Source organism: Scardinius erythrophthalmus (assembly GCF_964197995.2).
Source record: "Scardinius erythrophthalmus genome assembly, chromosome: 17".
NCBI classification, from domain to species: Eukaryota; Metazoa; Chordata; class Actinopteri; order Cypriniformes; family Leuciscidae; genus Scardinius; species Scardinius erythrophthalmus.
Genome location: NC_138237.1, coordinates 33,600,491 through 33,621,524, shown reverse-complemented (window position 1 = coordinate 33,621,524; position 21,034 = coordinate 33,600,491). Strand labels below are relative to the sequence as shown.

The 21,034-nt window shown below is 38.1% G+C and overlaps 1 protein-coding gene across 3 annotated transcripts; it reads right to left on the bottom strand.

Annotated features, from left to right (window-relative positions):
* Positions 1-6,307: 6,307 nt before the first annotated feature.
* Positions 6,308-20,022, bottom strand: ndfip1l (Nedd4 family interacting protein 1, like). 3 transcript variants are annotated; one of them, XM_081391342.1, is made up of 9 exons: positions 19,795-20,013; positions 17,087-17,174; positions 15,239-15,369; positions 15,054-15,104; positions 10,600-10,687; positions 8,695-8,819; positions 8,393-8,459; positions 8,049-8,149; positions 6,308-7,486 (listed from the first exon to the last, which is right to left on the bottom strand). In XM_081391342.1, exons 1-8 carry the CDS (start codon positions 19,822-19,824, stop codon positions 8,049-8,051), a joined length of 681 nt encoding a protein of 226 aa, XP_081247468.1. In that variant the 5' UTR covers positions 19,825-20,013; the 3' UTR covers positions 6,308-7,486. The 3 variants fall into 3 exon arrangements, with proteins under 3 accessions (XP_081247468.1, XP_081247469.1, XP_081247467.1); XM_081391343.1 differs by lacking the exon at positions 15,054-15,104 and having other exon boundaries at positions 19,795-20,022; XM_081391341.1 differs by lacking the exon at positions 6,308-7,486 and having other exon boundaries at positions 7,820-8,149.
* Between the last annotated feature and the right edge of the window lie 1,012 nt (positions 20,023-21,034).

Genomic DNA, 21,034 nt, shown 5'->3' with positions numbered 1-21,034 from the left:
TGCAAACTCATTTAAGCTCTATTCAGAGCTGCTGCCAAGGAAGCCAGCAGTTTTTTCTCCACTTCCTTTTTTTTCCCCTCAATGAACAAGTGACGTGCTTCTGCCTCACTCCACCCAAACCCCCTCCCCACAGGGAACAGAGCGGCTCATTCATACAAGCACTCAGCCAATCGGCTGCCAGGAGGAAGCGGGGGTGGTCTGTGACGAATAGGTCACCTGTATTACATCACTGGGCTCCAGGAGCAGCGAGCGAGAAAATCAGAATGAAGAGCGAGCCCTCCCCACTCGCTCTTTCTCTCAATGTCTCCAGCATGAGTCAGAGGCAGTCTGATTCCCTTGATGCACTGCGGAAGCGTAGCATGACGTCTCCTCGCTCTTTCTGTGTGTGTGTGTTTGGGGGGGTGTGATTGAATGAGTCCTCTGCAGCCAATCGCAGCATCCCAGCATTCAGTATCTCTCCTCATTCATAAAAATATGAAATGTGGATGTAGATAGCTGGATAATAAGGCTGGCCTGCATTCCAGCATCTCAAAGACTCTGTAGGACACTTGCATCACTGCATGATTCTATGCCTCATAGAAGTGATTCCCATCTAGGGGTATACTTATATATATATATATATATATATATATATATATATATACCAGGGGTTTTCTAACCTGTCCTGGAGCAGCCCCAGCACTGCACATTTTAGGTGCGTTCACGCCATGTCGTGATTGCCGTCACAATTCTGAACTTAACAAAAGCCTTCACATGCTTATCGAAGTTGTAATTACAACGTGTAAACTCATAATTTTCTGACTTGTACCATGTGGCCGCTGTACCACCTGACCACTGCAGATTTAAGATGTGTTCGACTTGAAGCGGCGCTGTGCAGACCGAACAGTGTATGACATCACAGTACCGCGAGAGTGATTCGAAAGCATGCAGAGCTTTATTTACGGTAATTACGACATGGTGTGAACGCAGCATTAATATGTCTCCCTCATCTAACACACCTGATTCAACTCATCAGCTCATTAGTTGAGATTGTAAGACTTGGGCTGTGTCCAAAATGGCCCCCTATATTCTTAAATAGGGTGACATTTGTAGTGGTGTTTGAAACCATAGTTGATGTTATCAAGTGAACTTATTCAACCCCACAATGCACCGCAATAACGACTGTACAACCCATGTATACTCAATGGCTAGAGAATACCCATAATGCACTGTAAGAGTCGCGCGCCGAATGAATTGCTGTGTCTGACCAGAAGATGGCGCCTGCATCTGAATCACCAATCCATTTTCCAAAACATTGGTCCAATGTGGGTACAGCGTAATATCATACAGGTATAAATTCCTTTTTAATTGATTATTAAATTGTTTAAATAAGGTTTATACATAGTTTCAATGACAGAGTTCAAGATAAATCTTTTCATCTTGCTACTGGAACTGCCAGTTTTCTAAGTTGCAAATGATTATTAAACGGCAAACATAAACTATCCAAAAGCGACAGCCCTTCCGGCACACTCAGGCCCTGTTTACACGTGGTATTAAGATGTGTTTTGATCAATCGGATCACAATTGGACGACGCTAAATACAGGTGTAGATGGGGTCTAAAGAATTTTGAGCTTGTCCATATTTGACCACTTCCAGAGGTAGTCGAACACACATTCAAATGACGCCTACTCTCCATGTACTGTTCTAATGCCCAAACATTATGGGAAGTGCGCTAGCCTGATGGGATTTAAACTTTGAGACCATGGTTTTTGAGATGCTCTCTGTATGTTCTTCCATCGTCTCTGGGTGCGTTTAAATGTAAATTGCGTGAGCTTATTTCATCTATTAGAACGAAATATCTGAAAAAGCCCATACATTTACCCACCCATAGACCCTCAGGACGAAATGGTTGAAAGTGGAAAAAAAGAGAATGCCTCGTCTACTTGTGATCCGATTTGACTAAAACGCATCTTAAAACCAGGGTTAGGGTTGTAAACAGGGCCCCAGTGTCCGAGTTCACTCCCTCAAGTGAACTATATTAGTGGACCAATGTAGGGAATAGTGAATGAGAGAATAGGGGGCAATAAAGGAGTACTCCAGGACAGGTCTGAAAACCCCTGCACTAGACAGTAGAGTACATACTGCATAGTATAAGATAAGTGCATAGTGTATTTGGGACACAACTATTGTCATTTTAATAATAGAAATGTTGATGCTATGAAGTGGTTATTGAGCTTAATTTATGTGGCTGTGGGGACTCATAAAACCAAAAAGGTAAGTAAACACTGATCTGTAGAGTCATGGCAGCAGTTTATATGACGGTTATTGATTGCTGGGGGGGAAATCAGGTGATATAGGATTTGCAAAAATACAGAGATTGTGAATGAACGCCATTCACAAACAGAGGGATGATAGAGAGAGGTGCAGAAAGCAAGTGTGAGCAGAATACATTGGACTCATCACCGCCAGCAGCAGCAGCCGCCGATGAGTCACCAATCTCTTGGCCGTCACTCCTGGTAACTGGTCCGCCCTCATCACGGTAACCAGTCAGAGTCCTTGCGCCGTTCGATTGACTTTATCAGCACAGAGGCAGAGACAGAGACACACACACACACACACACCAACAAAACATCTATGTCAAATGTGTGTTTATGGGGGGGGGTGGGGGGGGATGAGGATGGGGGGCTGTATGAGTCATAAGTGACTAAATCCCCCGCCCCCACCTTTGCTAAGTGCTGAGGCGGTACCACGATACTCAAATCAAGTCAGCTTTATTTTTATATAGCGCTTTTTACAATATAGATTGTATCAAAGCAGCTTTATAGTGATAACAGGAAAATAATGCAAGAGAGTTTGTTTCTGCTGTACAGCAGATCTAGAAGAAAATAGTGTCATATTCTAGCTTAAGTAAGGTTTATGTCTGTTGTAAAAAAGTTATTAATTCAGTTCATTTATCTATACAGCCGCTTAGGAGAAAACAGTGATGTCATCGTTCAGTTCTCATATAATGGTGTCAATGCATGCAGATCAATAATATTGTTGAATATTAAGTGTCTCCAACTAAGCAAGCCAAAAGCCAAAGACAACAGTGGCAAAGAACCAAAAGGTCCATCAGGTGACAGAATGGAGAAAAAAATAAACTCCTCGGGAGAAACCAGGATCAGTCGGGGGGCCAGTTCTCCTTTGGCCAAGGAATGAACAGTGACAGAACCGGGCTACTGCGTTTTGGACCAGTTGTAGTTTGTTTATTATGCATGCAGGGCAACCACCCATAATAGCATTACAATAATCTAGCCTTGAGGTCATGAACACATGAACTAACTGTTCCTCATGTCTCAAAGCACATACAATTACAATAATAAAGAACATAAACAACTTAAAGAGCACTGACCTGTACCACCTGAAAATATGAAAATGCATACAGTTGTAATCAAAATGATCCAACCCCCATTAGAAAATCAGGTTAACTGGCAAAATTTACAGACTTTCAGCTGTTTGCAATAACCAAATAAAACACAAGTAATTGAAATAGCTCAACAGAACAAATGTTTCAAGTGGTTTTCCCAAATTCAACTGAAAATGCAACTTATAATGACTTCTGCAGTCTCAAAATTATTCAACCCCCTGAACAGAATCCCTCACAACAGCACAAATCTGCAAAACAGGTGTTGTCTCAAGCACACCTGATGCAACTAATCAAGGGCTTCATTAGTTGCACCAGGTGTGCTTGAGCTAGAACACATGAAATATCTGAACTGGCTGGGTTTGTTGAGTGTTCACGTTTGACTGCATGCTAGAAATATGGTCAAAAGAATGGTCCAAAAGGTTAAGAAAAGATACCATCGCCCTTCACAAACAAGGTACAGGATACAAAAAGATAGCGAAGGCACTAAATGTTCCAAGAGACACCGTTGGAAGCATAGTTTGCAAGTTCAGAGTTAAAGGAACAGTGATTACACTACCTGGACGGGGCAGAAAAAGGGCTGAAACCAGATTTCTGAGAAGGCAGGTTCAGAAAAACCCTCAAGTGACTGCAAAGAGCCCTGCAGCAAGACTTGGTGGCAACAGGCACTGAGGTTTCAGCTTGCACAGTAAGGCACGTGCTAAACGCATACCAGAACTCCAAGACATACACCACTACTGACCCAAAAGCATAAGAAAAATGATTTGCTCAAAATCATATAAATAAGCCACAGAAGTTTTGGGATTCTATTCTGTGGAGCAATAAAACAAAACTGGAACTTATCGGCCCTATGGATCAGCGGTATGTCTGGAGGAAGAAGAATGAAGCATAAGCTGAAAAGAATACTGTCTACAGTTCAGCATGGTAAGGCTTGGTGATGCTCTGCGGCTGCTTTGCATCCTCTGATACTGGAAACCTGCAGTGTGTGAAAGGCAAGATGGATTCATTGAAGTATCAGGATCCTAAGTGAGGAAGCTGAAGCTTGGGCGTCATTGGACCTTCCAACAGGACAATGATCCCAAGCATACCTAAAATTCCACCAAGGCTTGGTTGCAGAAGTCGTGCTGGAAGATTCTACAGTGGCCTCACTGTCACCTGACTTGAATAGAAAATCTCTGCTGGGATTTGAAGGCAGTTACAGCACGCAAACCCAAGAATATTACTGAACTGGAGGCCATTGCTTATACGGAATGGGATGATTCCTCAGAAACGCTGCCAGAAGCTGGTGTCTGGTTATAAATCTTGTTTTCAGCAGGTCATAACAGCAAAGCAGTGTTCTACTATGCACTAAAGATGCTTGCCATGAAGGGGTTGAATAATTTTGAGACAGCAGAAGTCATTAAAAATTGCATTTTCAGTTGAATTTGGGGAAACCACATAAAAACATTTGTTGTGTTGAGCTATTTTAATTACTTTAGTTTGATTTATTCATTACAAACAGCTGAAAGTCTGTAGATTTTGCCAATAAACCTGATGCAATGTGGGTTGAATAATTTCAATTACAACTGTACATTGACAGGCAGGTAGGACATCATAGCATTTAGAACTAATGCAATGATTGGACAAACATTTTATGGCCCTACACCTTCCATAGACAAGATATTTACATATAAATACATTTAGACCACTTCACTTAGTGATTGCTATCAGGATGTGAACAGACTTTCAACCAGCATAACAAAAATGTTTCTGGAGCAAATCACCTACCCTGCCTTTAAGGGTTCACTGAAAGGTTATTTTGGGGAACCCAAAATTGTTCTTATATGGCATCACAGCAAAACACCCCTTTTGGTGCATGATCAGGCCAAAAAAAATAAATAATAATAAATGATTGCCATGACAACTTTAATTTCTGCAAACACCTCCCTCCAAATGGGACTCTGGTCACCTTCTTGGAAAGCTATCCTGGGATATATTTAGGACCCCAGAGCATGAGCGTGTTTGTGTTTGCGGAGATGATTGTCAGTGGTAGGAGAGTGTTAGGTTATTAAATGCTGTGCGCTTCCCCCAGGAAGTCACACCAGGAGGAGGAATGAGAGCTGTTGGCTTCACACCTCAAATGGACGGCACAAACAGGCAATAACAGGAGACAGCCTGTGCCTGCTCCTCAAACCCACACTCACATACTCAACTATACTGCATTCATGAGCTATTAGACGAACATCGGCAAATATCACCGATGCGCAAGCCACAAAAAATATCATTGTATTCAAAACCAGCTGTTTATGTTCTACATTCCACATGATTCATTACTTTCATTTCGCTGACATGATATATTGCCTGTCAATAGTCTCCAGCTGCAACCACAACAGAAATTTGCCCTTGTTGACATGAATACTTTTCCTCTACATCCGACCAAGGAAATCAGGTCAGACTAGTTTTATAGGTTCAGCAACTCAGGCTAACAGCTGAAAACAAACCTTTGGTAACAGATAATTCTTTCCAAAGTTTGCAAAGGCTTTTGCTGTTAGAAAATGGTCAATGACAAATAAGATTGTGCAAAGAAAGACTAATAGAAAAATCTTTTTAAAATCTAATGCAGGTGCCAGATGTTTAGATGGTTTTGAATATATTTTATACTACTTTTAACAACAGTTTGAAACAGTCTAGCAAAAAAGTAATTACTTTAAGTATTGCGTAGACATTTTAATGTAATTATAATTACTGATTCACAAATGCTGGGTTATTAAAGGTTATTAAATTCAACCTTTGTGTGTGTGTGCATGTGTGTGTGTGTGTGTATATATATATGGTAAAAGTTATTAGTTATGCATTTATTTGCATAAAAGCTGACTGTAAATGTTAACTCATATTTAGATATCAACCCTATGACAAAGATGCACCAAAAACATTACCACTAAACGTTGAACACCAGACACATTTAATAGCAGTATCTTATTTAAAAGCAAATACATGTGCACATCCACTGGAATTTGAAGGGTGACCGCAAAGCTGTATGGAAAACAGAGCACAAAAGAGTAACTTCCTGTGTCATGGACGAGACCCAAGGTGACAAGAGCAGACAAGCCAAAGCAGAATCATGCATGATTAGACAGAGAGAGATCAAACGGGCCCCTATCATGGCCACTGCACAAGGGGGAGAGGCATCCGGCTAAATGTATATTCAAAGGAAAAATCTGCAATGCCATAGTATAAAAGGAAAAAGGTTTGACTGCTTGAATTGCAACGCAGATAATATCATATTTTCTTTTCTTTTCTTTGCAAAGTTGCAAGTAGTCAACCATGGTGCTGTAAGAGCCCCTTTGTGGACGCCAAATGTTCAGTGAAAAAACTTTGCATTTGCTGATGCAAGATGCTATTCATATGCCTTCTGGATCTTAACTTTGGTCTTAATAAGCCATTTCAAACAACTACATAGCCAATAAAACATGTCTAAACCACATCAAAAGTGACAACTTAAAAACAGTAACTTTAATTTCATGTTATGTAGGGAGGCTGAGAGAAAGAGAAACAGTAAAGAGAATAGAAGAAAAGAAAAGCATTGACTGTTTTAGATTCAATTCATTTCACACTGCCATTCACAAAGAGAAAAGCTCTTCATGAATGGTGACCAGCAGTGACTGGTTGCTGTCTTGTCAAACGTGACTGAATGAAAAAAAAAAAATGAAAAAAAAAAAGAAGACTGAAATATAAAAGCAAGACTTCCCCCTACTGGTTAACAGTGCGCATAGCACATGCCTTTACAACAAGCAAGACCTCATACATTACAGACTGAAAATAGAAAATAGCACTCAACATCAAACCACGAATGATTTCAGAACAGGTATAAAGCTGTTAGCATCCACTACTTTACATCTAGAAACGAAAAAGAGTATCTTGCAATCTGACACACAAACAGTATTTTCAGAAGCAGAGGGTGGAAAAGAAAAGTTCTTCCTCCATCGCTCTGGAATCCCGCAGTCTTTCATTCAGATGGGTAGATTACAGAAGGAAGTTTTTTTTTGTTGTTGTAAAGATATTTTCCCCGCCGGGTCAATGGCTCAACACAGGCCCATACATGTGGTTTCATTTCCAGCAAGTGACTAGAGTAGATTAAACAAATGTATATATCATTCATTATGTGTTTATATATTTGTGCTGTCAAATCAATTGATTAATCATGATTAATTGCATCTAACAAAGGTTTTTGTTTACATAATGTGTGTACATGTATAATATGTGTGTTTGTGTATATATATATACACACACACACATTATGCAAAAAACTTTTGTTAGATGCGATTAATCGCAATTTGACAGCACTTATATATATATACACAAACACACAATTATTATTATTATTATTATTATTATATATGGGGGGGGGGAATAATCAGGGATTCATTAGATCCTGAAAAAAGGGTGTTCATAAAAGTATAGGAAAAGGGGCTTTTAATTTAATATCGCATACATTTTTTAATATCTCACACACACACAGGGTGGTCATACTTGACACAATAAGACCAGGATCAAAAAAGGGCATACATTTGGATTTCATGTCTTTAAAATGTAATTACACAATAATAACCAGAATGAACAACTGAAGGTAAATCCCAAGACAATTAAGACAAGTTGCCTTCATAAACCAGGCTGACAAAAATGAACCTAGATGAGGAGAATTCTGGTCCGTGGAAGAGTAGAAAAGGAGTCTGACATTTTTCGGATCTTTGCGTAGTTGATAAAGCCTCTGAGGAAGAGCAGGAAGCCTGTAGGTCATGGAAACTCACATCAGCGCTTGCGCCTCTCGCTCCTTTTAACGGCCTTTTGATTAGCCCAACAATGTACAATTTCTTAACTCAAACTAAGTTTTGGTATTTATTGAAACACAACTTAAGCCTATTTTACAACCAAAACATTTTAGATCAACAAGAAAATCAACTGATATCATTCAATGTCTTTCGACTGGAAAGCAGCAAAAACTTAGTTGTGTTTAGTGCCCTTATACTTACCAAGCACCAGAAACACCCACCACAGCCAGTACTGGCCATCAAAGTAACCAGGGAAATAAGTGGAAAACTGAGAAAGCAAAGAGAGCGGACAAGTGAGAATCAGAAGCAAGAACAAAACACCAATCATGTTCAGGCTTGTAATGTCAAGAAAACACATTACAATAAATCACAGCCTTTAACTCGTTCAGTCAGATCATAATGCGCTGTAATGTGCTTCTGTAATGTTCTCACAAACCCAGCCAAGCCAAAATGGTTAACCAATAGATAGAAAATTAGCAGCAGTTGTCTAGGTGGTGGCATACCCGTACGATGAGGATCCATTTGATGAGTGACAGACCAAACCCAGATATGGCACCATAACGCCCGGCTGCTGAGGTTGTAAGGCAGAATGACAGAAAGAAGCCAATCCAGTTGAAGAGGAAAGCCACTGAGGAAAAATAATAGATATTCAATCACATGAGATTTGTTTTGTTTTGTTTTTTTGTTTATTCTAGGAAACTTTCCTGTACCACCATCACATTCCCAGAAAAAAATGTAATAAAATTCAACCTTATCCAACATAATTTCCTTTTTGTGTCTTTATTTGGTTGTCAACATTCATGCCTTAAAGGAATAGTTCACTTTAAAATGAAAATTCTGTCATCATATACTCACCCTCAAGTTGTTTCAAACCTGTATGAATTTCTTTCTTCTGCTGAACAAAAAGGGAGATATTTTGAAGAATGTCGGTAAGGGACCGTTTCTGTATTTATGGAATGGACCACCGGAGGAAAATAGAGGAGGGTCATGTCTTTTAATTCTTTGTAGAGGGGAGGGTCATCCAACTTTTTATAGTCTGGAGGAGGGTCACCCAACTTTTGTATTCATGAAAACAGCAAAATTTCAAAGTGGCTCTTTTGCTGTGCTGTGTACATGCTGTGTTTGCAGTGCGTAACTGATCCAGGTGGGGGGGGGAGCGAAATAAACCTAAAATTCTCGGGACAGCAGCATGTGTCCAAATTTTAATCTTAACCGTTCTATTTCATCAGAAACGATCTGTAAACAGGGCTTTAAGTGTAAAATACCGAACTTGTCCTTTAAGTTGCCCAAGCAAGTGGTAAAATATTTAACCATGTACTTACATTAAAATCGCAAACATTTTAAATCAAAACTTAAAATTGACAAAACCAGCCGACTCTCATGCCTTTTCTTTTGCATTTAAATTTTAATACAATAAATCTTTCATGTCACAAAGAACTTGTTTTTCCACCTCCACGAATGAGACGAGTGTTGTTTATTATGTCGCCTTGTTGAGGTAAATTGTAGTTGTCCTTGCTTTACCTCGGTCTTAAAGTAAAAAGATGACAAAAAGTGAAAAATAGTAGTATTTAATTAAATACATTTATGGTGAGATTACTACATTTTATTTTATTAAATGCATTTATGGTGAGATAATTATATTTTCATGTCAATCTGTGTTCATTTTGACCACGAACCATGCGCTGTCACTTTAATTCAGCGCGTGCAGCACAGCAGAAATAGACTCGGTGTGGAAACGATCGCTGCACTGCTGTATATACGCAGCGCAACTGGAACGGATCCGCGTGCAGTGTGAAAGCTCTAACCTGTTAACATGGGTACGGAAAAAAATACGCACTACAAACGGAGTATGTGTGAAACGGGCGTAAGTCGTTTGTCATGGTCGTAAAAAAAACAGTGGCTATCTGAACATCTTTGCCAAGCACGAACCAGTACCGAAGTAATCAATAAATCATCGGGGAGGGTCATGCCTTTTTTCACAATCATTTTGGAGGGTCATAGAAAAAATTATTGCTGGAGAAGTGAGGGTCAAGTCTATTTTGACTATAGATCTCAAAATTCCTCCGGTAGCCCCTTAAATAAAAAAAGAACAGTCCCTAACCAGACAGTTGATGGACCCCATTGAATTCCATAGTATTTTTTTTCCTACTATGGAAGTCAATGGGTTACATCAACTGTTTAATTACCAACATTCTTCAAAATGTCTTCCTTTGTGTTCAGCAGAAGAAAGAAATTCATACAGGTTTGAAACAACTTGAGGGTGAGTAAATGATGGCAGAATTTTCATTTTGAAGTGAACTATTCCTTTAACTTATGCATGGAAAGTCCCACTTGATCATAAGGAGATAAAAGAACAAAGAGAAAGTGCAAAAACTGTTTCTGAATCCTCCATCGTTGAAAACACTTACTGAAAAACGTCAACATGAAAATGCCGTCGTTGCCTATCCGCAGCTGGTCAGCATCCTCAAAGTCATCTCTGGCCACAAAGTCATCATCCTGGAGGAAAACACAGAGACATAGATGTATATCAACAGAGAAGGAAACAAGACTAAAACAACACACTGGGAAAAATCATGTGATCGTTTAAATGAGAAAATAGAGAATTTCATAATGTCAGAAAAGAAACGTGACTGGATGCAGTGCGTAAAATTCATAGTAACAAAAACCACAGACACACATACATATAAGTGATGCCTAAAGCAACATTTTAAGAGCGAACTTGGTGGAAATGTAGCTTAAAGGCCCGGACATACTTCAAGCGAAACCGAATAACGATCTGTTTGAACAAAACTTCGAACAAAAAACAGGCCGAAACGAAGTTCAATTGGAGTTTGTTTCAAGAATTCAAAACAGCTTGCCAAAGCGAACTTCGGTCCGGCTGCTTGTAAACACCTTCGTACTACCATTGGTCCATGGCGATTACGTAATAGGTTGGTGTAGCTCCGAGGCTCCGCCTTCTCTGACATTTTTGGTTCAGTCCGTCAAAGTCAGACGTCCAGGAGTAAAAACGTGGACACACCAGACGCTGCTTTATAGTAGAAATTGAAGTGAAATTTTTCAATACGAAGAAATACTGACAGTTTTTTCATGTTTAATACTGTAAAGCTGCGTGCGTAAAAGCAATATTGTATAAAGTGGTATAAATTACTTTTGGTCAAGCCAAACGAGCCAAATTGCAGAGCTCGTGCAAACATATCCACATCGCTATAATCAGATGCTTTCTTATCTGATGTTTTCTCTTATGTTATTTTTGTTCTGTTTATTTTATCATCAAGAGATAAGAGAGCAGCAAACATTTACAAATTTATTCATATGCTACTCCAAGCAGCGTCAGGATGACTGCTTACAGTATACCATTGTAAACTTTTATTTTTTACCCCTAAGCAAAAATCAAAAAGAACTTTTCTGTGAGTATATCAGGGCCTTAATGGTGCTTTCAAACTTGTTTGATTGCTTGATCAAAACCAGAGTTTGACTGCTCATTCCGTCCTCATATGGATTCTGTTCACACTGTATTTAATGGGTCAGTGGCACGTTTGCATCAAAGCACCCGTTTGCTCCCGATGCGAGATAATGGGTACGCAGAAGGCAGCAAAATGTAGTGTTTGCTCACCTCACTTTTGTACTTTGGTTTTAAAACCTGTTTCAAAATCTAGGGCTGCAAAAACTAACAGATAAAAATGATTTGATAATGAAAGTAAATAACAACAAACTTGATTATTGAATAATACCATCTGCGCAATATGCACAGAAAACAACCACCAGTCACATCACTTTACTGCAACAAATAACACGTCTATGAACAAAACGCATCAGCAAAAATAGCAGAGGATGAGGAGTGTGCATGCGACCCTCATGGGAAATTCCAGATCATGACCGAGATGACAGTTTCACCGTACAAAGGCCAGTGTGACTGTGACGGCTCCTTAAGGGCTAAAGCATAAGAAGCACTGAGCTTGTTAATTCAAGCAATGCTTCAACACATTATCTAACTAATCAAAGTAATGTTTCATAGTTATAGTATGTTTTAATTGCACAATGAATTCTTAAAATATATGTAGGATTAATTTGGGGTAATGGAGACATTTTCCCCACAGACAGACAGACAGACAGACAGACAGACAGACAGAGATAGAAAGATAGATAGATAGATAGATAGATAGATAGATAGATAGATAGATAGATACAGACAGATAGATAGACATAGACATATGGACAGACAGTTTTATTTAATGCCATCTCAGCAAGACAGACATATAGAAAGATAGACAGAGACAGAAAGATAGGCAGAGACAGACAGACAGAAAGATAGACAGACAGACACCAGGGTTTCCGTTGTCCGGTAATTACCGGACATTGACCGGAAAAAAAATGAAATGTCCGACAAAAATAAATCTCTCCGGTCAAATTGTCCGATTAAAATTGCCTAATAATCCCGCCCCCCTAACACAATCTGAATTTGAGAATAAGCCTAAAATGTATAAAGCAAAAATACACTGACATTTGGCTATGTTATAAAGGAACAGGCTCTACCGTTTGAAAGTTATTAAACATTATTACATGGCTTGGTTGAATTCCAATGTGGAATGCGGTCTGTTATTTCTTGATATCAGACCGCTGAAGCACTAGCGGCGCCAGGATTTTGAGGTGCACTTCCAGAAAACTGGATGGGCCAGTTAAAATAAGACAAAAAATAAATAAAAACGGGTTGCCCTTCATCTCCGTTTCAGCGCTTTGGCACTGAGGACAGCGACTCAGTAGCCTACCTGAATTTAATGCGAAAAAAAAAAACTTGAACAGGATTTTTTTTTTTAATACAATTACAATTTCATTGAATATATTTTTAATAAAATTATAGGCCTATTATTTTTAGTTTATTAACAGCAACAACAGCTGTAAAGATGAAGTTGACGATCGCCATCTCCATGAACGCGCCTCTAGAGAGAAATGCACATCATGGATCACATAATCAGAGAGTAGCCTATTTCTTTTCGTTTTAAATTGTTTAAAAGACGTTTCAAGCTTTCTTAAGATATATTTCATGTCTGTGAGGCCTACGCTGAGTTTCGTTCAATTACGATGAGATGCGCTCCAGTTCACGAGCAATGCAAGTGACCGCGCGGGTGCCTCCATGATTAGGCCAATCGTCTGCTATATTTGCTGCTTAGCTATATATTAAATACAGGCAATTGGTTGATAAAAAAATTATTAAAATTAAGTTACAATTTATACAAAACGAAATTCACTTCAAAAAAGTCTCTACAAAACCAAACTTAATTAAGTGGTCAAAATCATGTCTGACCCGCGTGTCTCTCGATATTGCGCATTCTATCTTACTCGTGCTGTTCACTTTTCATAATCAACATAAATTAAAAAAATAACATTAGAATATTTTAACAAATATTAAACTAAATGAGCTTATTTAATGGCTACAACACGTATAGTAGACAGACTCTCTATTTGTACAAATTGCTGCGCATTCATTTTATTCTGAATTTTGCACACATAAGTTGAAAGGCATTTGTTTGTGTATGGATAGCAAAACATATCTGCAACATTTATCAAGTTCACTGATAATTATGCGCGCATTTATTAGGCTAATTATTATCTTAATGAATAATGAAACAAGGACGAAGCATATAAACTGCGTTGTTTGTTTAGAATGGAATGGATCGCAAATAGATCCGAATGAAGAAACGTAGAAAATGGGTCTCTGGTGTTCCTGCAGAGAGGGGGTTCTCGCTGCAGAATCGGATCAAGACGAAGCAGTAAAGTCGCCTTGCGGAGAACAAGGTTACGCGGCTTATGCGCACTGCAAGTTGTAGAGAGACACTGGGAAGTTCGCTTGAGTAAAAACAATAGGCTTCAGATATTTTATGTGGAGAAGGGGGATTGGTTTGTTAAACTATGAATTTGAAACCCTAACAATTGGCATTGATTGACGCCAAACGGACGTTCATGTTTTTTTTCTTCCGTTTTTTTTTTTTTTTTTAAGTTAGGCTAATAAACATGTTGCATTCGGCCTGATTATGTCATTTTTTAAGTTACATAGCCTGCCTCCAGTTTTCCTCAACTTGACTAATTAAGAGGCGATATTTGACCGGCATATCATTTAAATGTCCGGAAAACGAAACCTCTGCCGGTCACTTTGACCGGCACCATTTTTTTCTAGCGGAAACTCTGACAGACAGACAGAAAGATAGACAGAGACAGACATACAGAAAGATAGAGACAGACAGACAGAAAGATAGACAGAGACAGACAGAGGCAGAGACAGACTTACAGAAAGATAAACAGAGACAGACAGTTTTATTTAATGCCATGTCAGCGAGACAGAATGATAGACAGAGACAGACAGACAGACAGACAGATAGACAGAGACAGATAGACAGAGACAGAAAGACAGACAGACAGACAGACACAGACTTGTTCAGGCTAAAAAAAAACCCTGAATGTCATATATACACGTTTTTGAAGGTGATTGTGCTAAATTACTAAATATTTTTGCAGAATTATAAATTCAAATAGTAAAATACCTCTAGAAATAAATGCTTAAAATACTCTATAGCAATCTATAGAAATCATTGCGTCTAAAATCTAACACTCCAAAAGGGGCAACATTTCATGGCCTGAAAAGCACCAAAACAGTGCTGTTCTCCAAACGCTAATAATTTGATCAAACATGCCAAGTCTGCTGTTATTACTGTTGTTCTTCTGCACAGCAAATTATATATTTCATTCCAAAAAAATGTTGTATGCCTCTCTCTAGTCAAGACATGCAGCGAGGTTCAAGCCCTGGGGTCTTCCATGGACCTCACCTGCACCATCACACTTTACATTCTCACACACTCTGTTACTGTACCTCCAGCGCACAGCGAGTTACATCATCGAGTGTGTCCAGACGTTCCCTGTGCTGTACGCAAGCAGTGTGTGGCAGAGAAACAGAGCAGTGAACAGGGGAAACCACATCACATTAAAACAGTATTTCCTGTGGTGATGTTGTTAAGGACGTTTGTTGGATTTGTGAGTGAGATGTGTGGTACTTACTCGACCTGACACCAGTGGGACGGTAACCTCTGCTTTGGATCTCTCAGCCTCATCATACGATGGAAGTGAGGTGGCTACATTGTAAGATGGGGGCTTGGGAAATGATGCATCGTCTTTGTAATCAAAATATGCTGAGAAGAGGGAAAGAATACGAATAGAGATTACTTACATATATGCTATTGCATAATGTGATGAAAAAGCATGCTGAAAGTTTGTAGGGCTCCTTTAATTAGGGCACTATGATTTCCACAATGCAGATTTTTTGTATAAAAAAAAAAAATCACAAAATTCTGTACACTTAATCAAATCACGATACGGACTAGTGTCTGTGGATATTAAACTTCAAAAAGACTGCTAATTTAAAATCTATCACAAGTCTCTGTGTGAATGAACCGAGCAGTTTCTTTTACCACACACTCGAGCATGCATGACGCTTCTGGTGTTTCCAGCATCTTCCATCTCACTGTACAAGAACACTACACACAAGCTTCATCTCCAGAGCTACTCTGAGAGTTCACTTTACAAGCAGTTCACCATTACATTTGATAAAACTATCTTAAGATACACACAGAAACTCAAAGGTCTTCACTAAAAAATAAAAAATAAAAATTGGTTTAACATGAAGAAATATTACTATTGTCCTTAGAAGTAGAATGTACTTTTCAATGTAACAGCAACAACAATAATCATTTTAATTTAAAAAATAAACCTGTTTGCCAAAAAATAAAAATGTTTTATGCATTCATTTGATTTTCATTGTTATAGATAATACATTTGTAGGGATGTCCTGAACCTATCTCAAGAATCAGTATTGGGCGATTTTTTATCTGATAGGTCTCAGCTATCCAGACAGAGAACATTTAGGCCACGCCCACATGGGGGGGGGGGGCAATCCAACCCTCTCCATTCACTTTGTATTGAGTGAAGCTGCCTCCTTGTCATTTCTTGCTTTAACAAAATATAGAACAATGCCTAAAAGCTGGGTGTACACCAAACAAGCTAAAAAAAAACACTGAACTACATTTTTATAAGCTAAATAATTTATAATGCCCATTTTCCACAAGTTGGTATGATTCTTTAGGGTCTTCACGTAAAGTTTGTAACATACTTTGGTTAAAATAACATGCTTTTTACCTCCTCAAAATCCACCTCACACGTCTTTATACCGGACCCTCCCAATACAGTAAAACTGCACATTTTAGAGTGGCCTTTTATTGTGGCCAGCCTAAGGCACACCTGTGCAATAATCATGCTGTCTAATCAGCATCTTGATATGCCACACCTGTGAGGTGGATGGATTATCTCGGCAAAGGAGAAGTGCTCACTAACACAGATTTAGACAGATTTGTGAACAATATTTGAGAGAAATAGGCATTTTGTGTACATAGAATACACACAATACAGAATTTGTGAAAAATATTCATAGGGCAATAATATTGCTAAAATTTTAATTAATGACTAAATTGTTAGCATTTTTTTAGTTCAACTGATTAGACATCCTTTTTGATGATTAAACGTTAACTAGTCACAGCCTCAGACGTCATGGACCGTTGGCTGAACGTCCAATGCATAGGGCACACAAAATGTGAAACACTTCAGGAGTTTTGAAGTCATTTCAAGGGTTTTCAAAGTCAAAGTCAGTGGACCTCCATTTTGACACATTGACACAATGGCGCCTCTAGTCTCCACCCCAATTTTTTACTAATTTCAATAGCGATCAGTTTAATCAACCATTAAAACGAAATCCAGAAAACTTAAAACAGAAAACATGCATTTTGGAAAAATAAATAAAACTGAATTTGGGACAAAATAAAACAGATTTCATAGAGCCTTATAAGTGTTTCATACCTGCATTGTCAGCTGCAATACTGCTGTAAGGGGGCGGAGCATCACTGGCCAGCTGAGGCCCCTCCTCCGGATCCTCCTCATTGGGCAGCTGGAGACACAAGAGACAGTTCATTGGCTGCAACAAATCCTAAACTTTGCCTGCCCAGTTTCATTGTGATATGGTTGCACTGTAAACACGATCCTGGTGTAAAGGCAGATGAAAATATGAGATCATTGTTTTTGGTTCAAGTCAAGCCTAAATGAATGGGTTCTGTATACTATTCTGTAGTACTTCCTGAAACCGTAAAAGACCATGACAAATGTAACCCGAAGCTGAAACTCACATGACTTTCCATACACTTAACACTCACATGTGTTCCAAGAAAGAGTTCACCTTCAGCCTTTCATAAATAAAGTAAAGGTTGGGCTACCAAACCGCCTTTCATTAATGATGACCAGAAATAGTCATTACATAAAACAACATTCAAGGAATCTGGACAATGCAAAACTTTCTTAATTTGTATTCAGTAGTAAGTAAAGTAAATAAACAGTCCCATGATAAAAACTAGGCTACACCATTTTTGTAGAAACAGTAATAACAATATTAACCCTAAAAAGCCTGTATACAAGCCTGTATTACAATACTGTATCAAATTTGATACATTAATTTTAAATTATCAACATGATCAAAACTGCAGAAAAACCTGTTGAACAAAATCTATCACATTGCCTTCTGTCATTTGATTGGTGGTTTAACTTTTTAGTAAGTAAAAGGCCTTTTAGCATAATTCTAAAAATGGTTCAGGTTGTGGTTCACATGTCTATTTGCTGTGACATTTTAATGTTTTTTATAAAGTAATGTGTAAAAGGCCTTTTAGCATAATTCTAAAAATGGTTCAGGTTGTGGTTCACATGTCTTTTTGCTGTGACATTTGTATGCTTTTTTATAAAGTAAAGTAGGAATAACCTTTATATTGTTAGTAATATTTCAAGATGGACATTTAAGAAACTTAGGTTTACTTGATCATCCAACCATACATAGGCCTGGTTTCACAGACAGGGCTTTTGATAATAAAATTGAGTATTTAAATATCTTAAATGGGATATTTCACCTAAAAATGAAAATGTTGATGATCATTACTCAACCTCAAATTGTTCCAAACCTGTATGAGTCTCTTCCATTGAACACAAAAGAAGATATTTTGAAGAATATTGGAAACCACACAGTCGACAGCACCCATTGACTTCCATAGTAGAAAAAAAAAAAAAAAAAAAAAAAAACACACTATGGAAGTTAATGGGTGCCATCGACCGTGTGGTTTCCAATATTCTTCAAAAAATCTTCTTTTGTGTTCAACAGAAGAAATAAACTCGTACAGTTTTGGAAGAACATCAGTGTGAGTAAATGATGACAGAAATTAAATTTTTTGGGTGAACTGTCACTTTAATACACTATTTGGGAGATGTTTGGTATGTAGTCTGCTATACTGCTACAAATCTCATTGATTTACATTACCATCATTTTTTTGAACTTTAGATGTTATATCATGCATATATTTTGTATAAAGGTTCAATAAAGTGTTCCATTTCAGTTTATTATAAATTTATGTTGACTATTTCCAGGCTTTATGTCAGGCTTTAGCTACATGGTTAAGGCCCGGTTTCACAGACAAGGCTTAGATTAGGCAAGGATTACTCCTGAGTTAAATTAGGAAATTTAATTAACTTGTATAAATATGCCTTAGAAAAAAAAAAAAAAACACTTTACTGGTGTGCATCTTGAGACAAAATGTCACTGACATATTTTAAGACATGACAGTGCAAGAAAAGTTGCTTTCAGTTGCACATGCATTTTAGTCAGTGTGGAACTAGGTTTAAGCCTTGTCTGTGAAACCGAGGGTAAATGTACTACATAGGTAGTACATTTACATATTAAAAGGTATTATAATAGTTACACTGTTTTCCAGACATGTACCATAGTAACATCATGGTAATACAGTGTTTTGCCGTCATGTCTAATGGGAATGCCGTGGTTTTTGAGATATGTTGAATGTCCAGAATCATGTTTTTTTACCATGATGCACGTATTTTTGAAGAGGCTTGGACAAAGTATGAATATGATAATCATTCTATAGTATCAAAGTAACGTTACCAAGGTATTACCATCTGATATCAGAACTGCAAAATAGTACAACATAAAGGCCATTGTAATAACCTTGAAAAAATATGTGATTGAGTAGTTTGTTTCTTAATAAAAATAAAAAAAATATGATCAAACGTGTCTGCTGTAGTGGAATATTATATTACATTGATCACTACAAGTTATCAGTAATCTAACCAGATATTTTGTCAACTTGTCAAGGCTGGTTCCTACTACATAAATATCAGCCCATTTGCAGTAACGTTAACCCACCCTGCATTCATTTTATTTGCTTGCATGGTAACGTTAAATGAGATGCGAGGATTATGTTGCATGAATGAAAACTTTGACGTAAGCAAGAAACTAGGCTATAGTATTACCAACTATTTTAAAATAACAAACTGGTTAAACACAATACGTTCACAAATGCAGTCTATGTGTTGACATGCCACAATCATTTAAATGGTCGTGTTATTCATTTCAAAATACTGCGGCCTGCATCCTGTCAGAGCCTCGGTGTTTCACGAAAATGCTCTCCGACGTGGACGCGCTTGCCGCTGGTCTGCTTTAAAAATAAGGACTCACTCACCTGCTGATATCTCCCACTTGGCTCAGCCATCCTCAGCGAGCTTGAGAAGATAACGAAAATTCCCGCAAAGACACAATTCAAGCAACAAACTGTCTAAATGAAAATTTTTAACAAGTTAATGGCAAAGCCAGAAGCCACAGCCCTCATCAGATCAGATTTGCCTTAGAGCTTCCTGTGATCTCAGTCAGACGGCTGTGATCTTTAGCGCCATCACAGGACAAAATGAGAACAAAACACCCCAAATTATTAATAATATTCAGAATAATACCATCGAGCTGACTTGTAGCCTACTGACACTATCTAATGAGAATAAAAAAATAAATAAAGACCTGGGCCAGTTGTATTAAACATAGCATTGTTAAGACAATTTAGTAGACTACTACTAGTAACCAACTTAATCAAGGGTTAGTGGATTGTTACTTTAGTACACAATTAGACCAATATCTAAATTGTATGTAACTGACTTAAAACAGTTATGGATAGTCTTAAAGAAAAAAACAAGAAAAATGTTTTTTTAAGACTAGTCTTAGCAGTTTATGCAACCCGCCTGCTTAACTACACTGTGTATATTGTCTTCTGTAGAGCTGCTTTTAATTATTGTGTTGGCTTGAGAAAACCAATATTCTGTTCCTATTTAAGTTTATTAGATTATTATTATTATTCTGAGACTAACATTTTTTTAATGAAGAGCTTATACATCCACCAAACTCAGGCCAGAGCGTTTGCTCTGACTAGGACGTGTGCTAGCATACTACTAGTGTATACATACTTTACAAGTTGGACCTTATCTTTATATGGCAGACAATTTAAGAAGCTGTATGCTAATAAGAATATTTGAATTCAGCAAGTGCACTAACGTTACATAGTTCACTCGCTAATTATTCTCTATCAACTTTAACACGATCCTATACTGACATCTAGTGGTCTGAAATGTTCAGTTTAACAAAAGCAGAATGCAAGGCTGTTATTACCAGAGAATGTCTAATAGGAAGAGAATTGGCACTCTCTGCTTACTTCCGGTTTCTGGACTGGCTGCAGTAACACGTCTCTGTCCATGCGGGGGCGCTCGCAGGCGAGTGCAGAATGAATGGAGGTCTATGGCGTAAAACCCTCAAAATCCACTTTTCTCAGGATATAATTTTTTGTCTAGTAATTTGAATGTTGTATTCGAAAGGAGATGCAAAGAAATTACACATTGCTGGGTGTTAGATTTTTTAGAGTCACTTATTTGGTTTAAAAA

Bases quoted from the DNA above. Each gene is read 5' to 3' on its own strand.
- ndfip1l (XM_081391342.1), bottom strand. From the start codon at position 19,824: ATGGCTGAGCCAAGTGGGAGATATCAGCAG. The intron at 15,370-17,086 runs GTATGAAACACT...CCCTCTTCTCAG, and splicing joins TATTGCAGCTGACAATGCAG to CATATTTTGATTACAAAGAC. The intron at 10,688-15,053 runs GTACAGTAACAG...GTTTTCCTCCAG, and splicing joins TAACTCGCTGTGCGCTGGAG to GATGATGACTTTGTGGCCAG.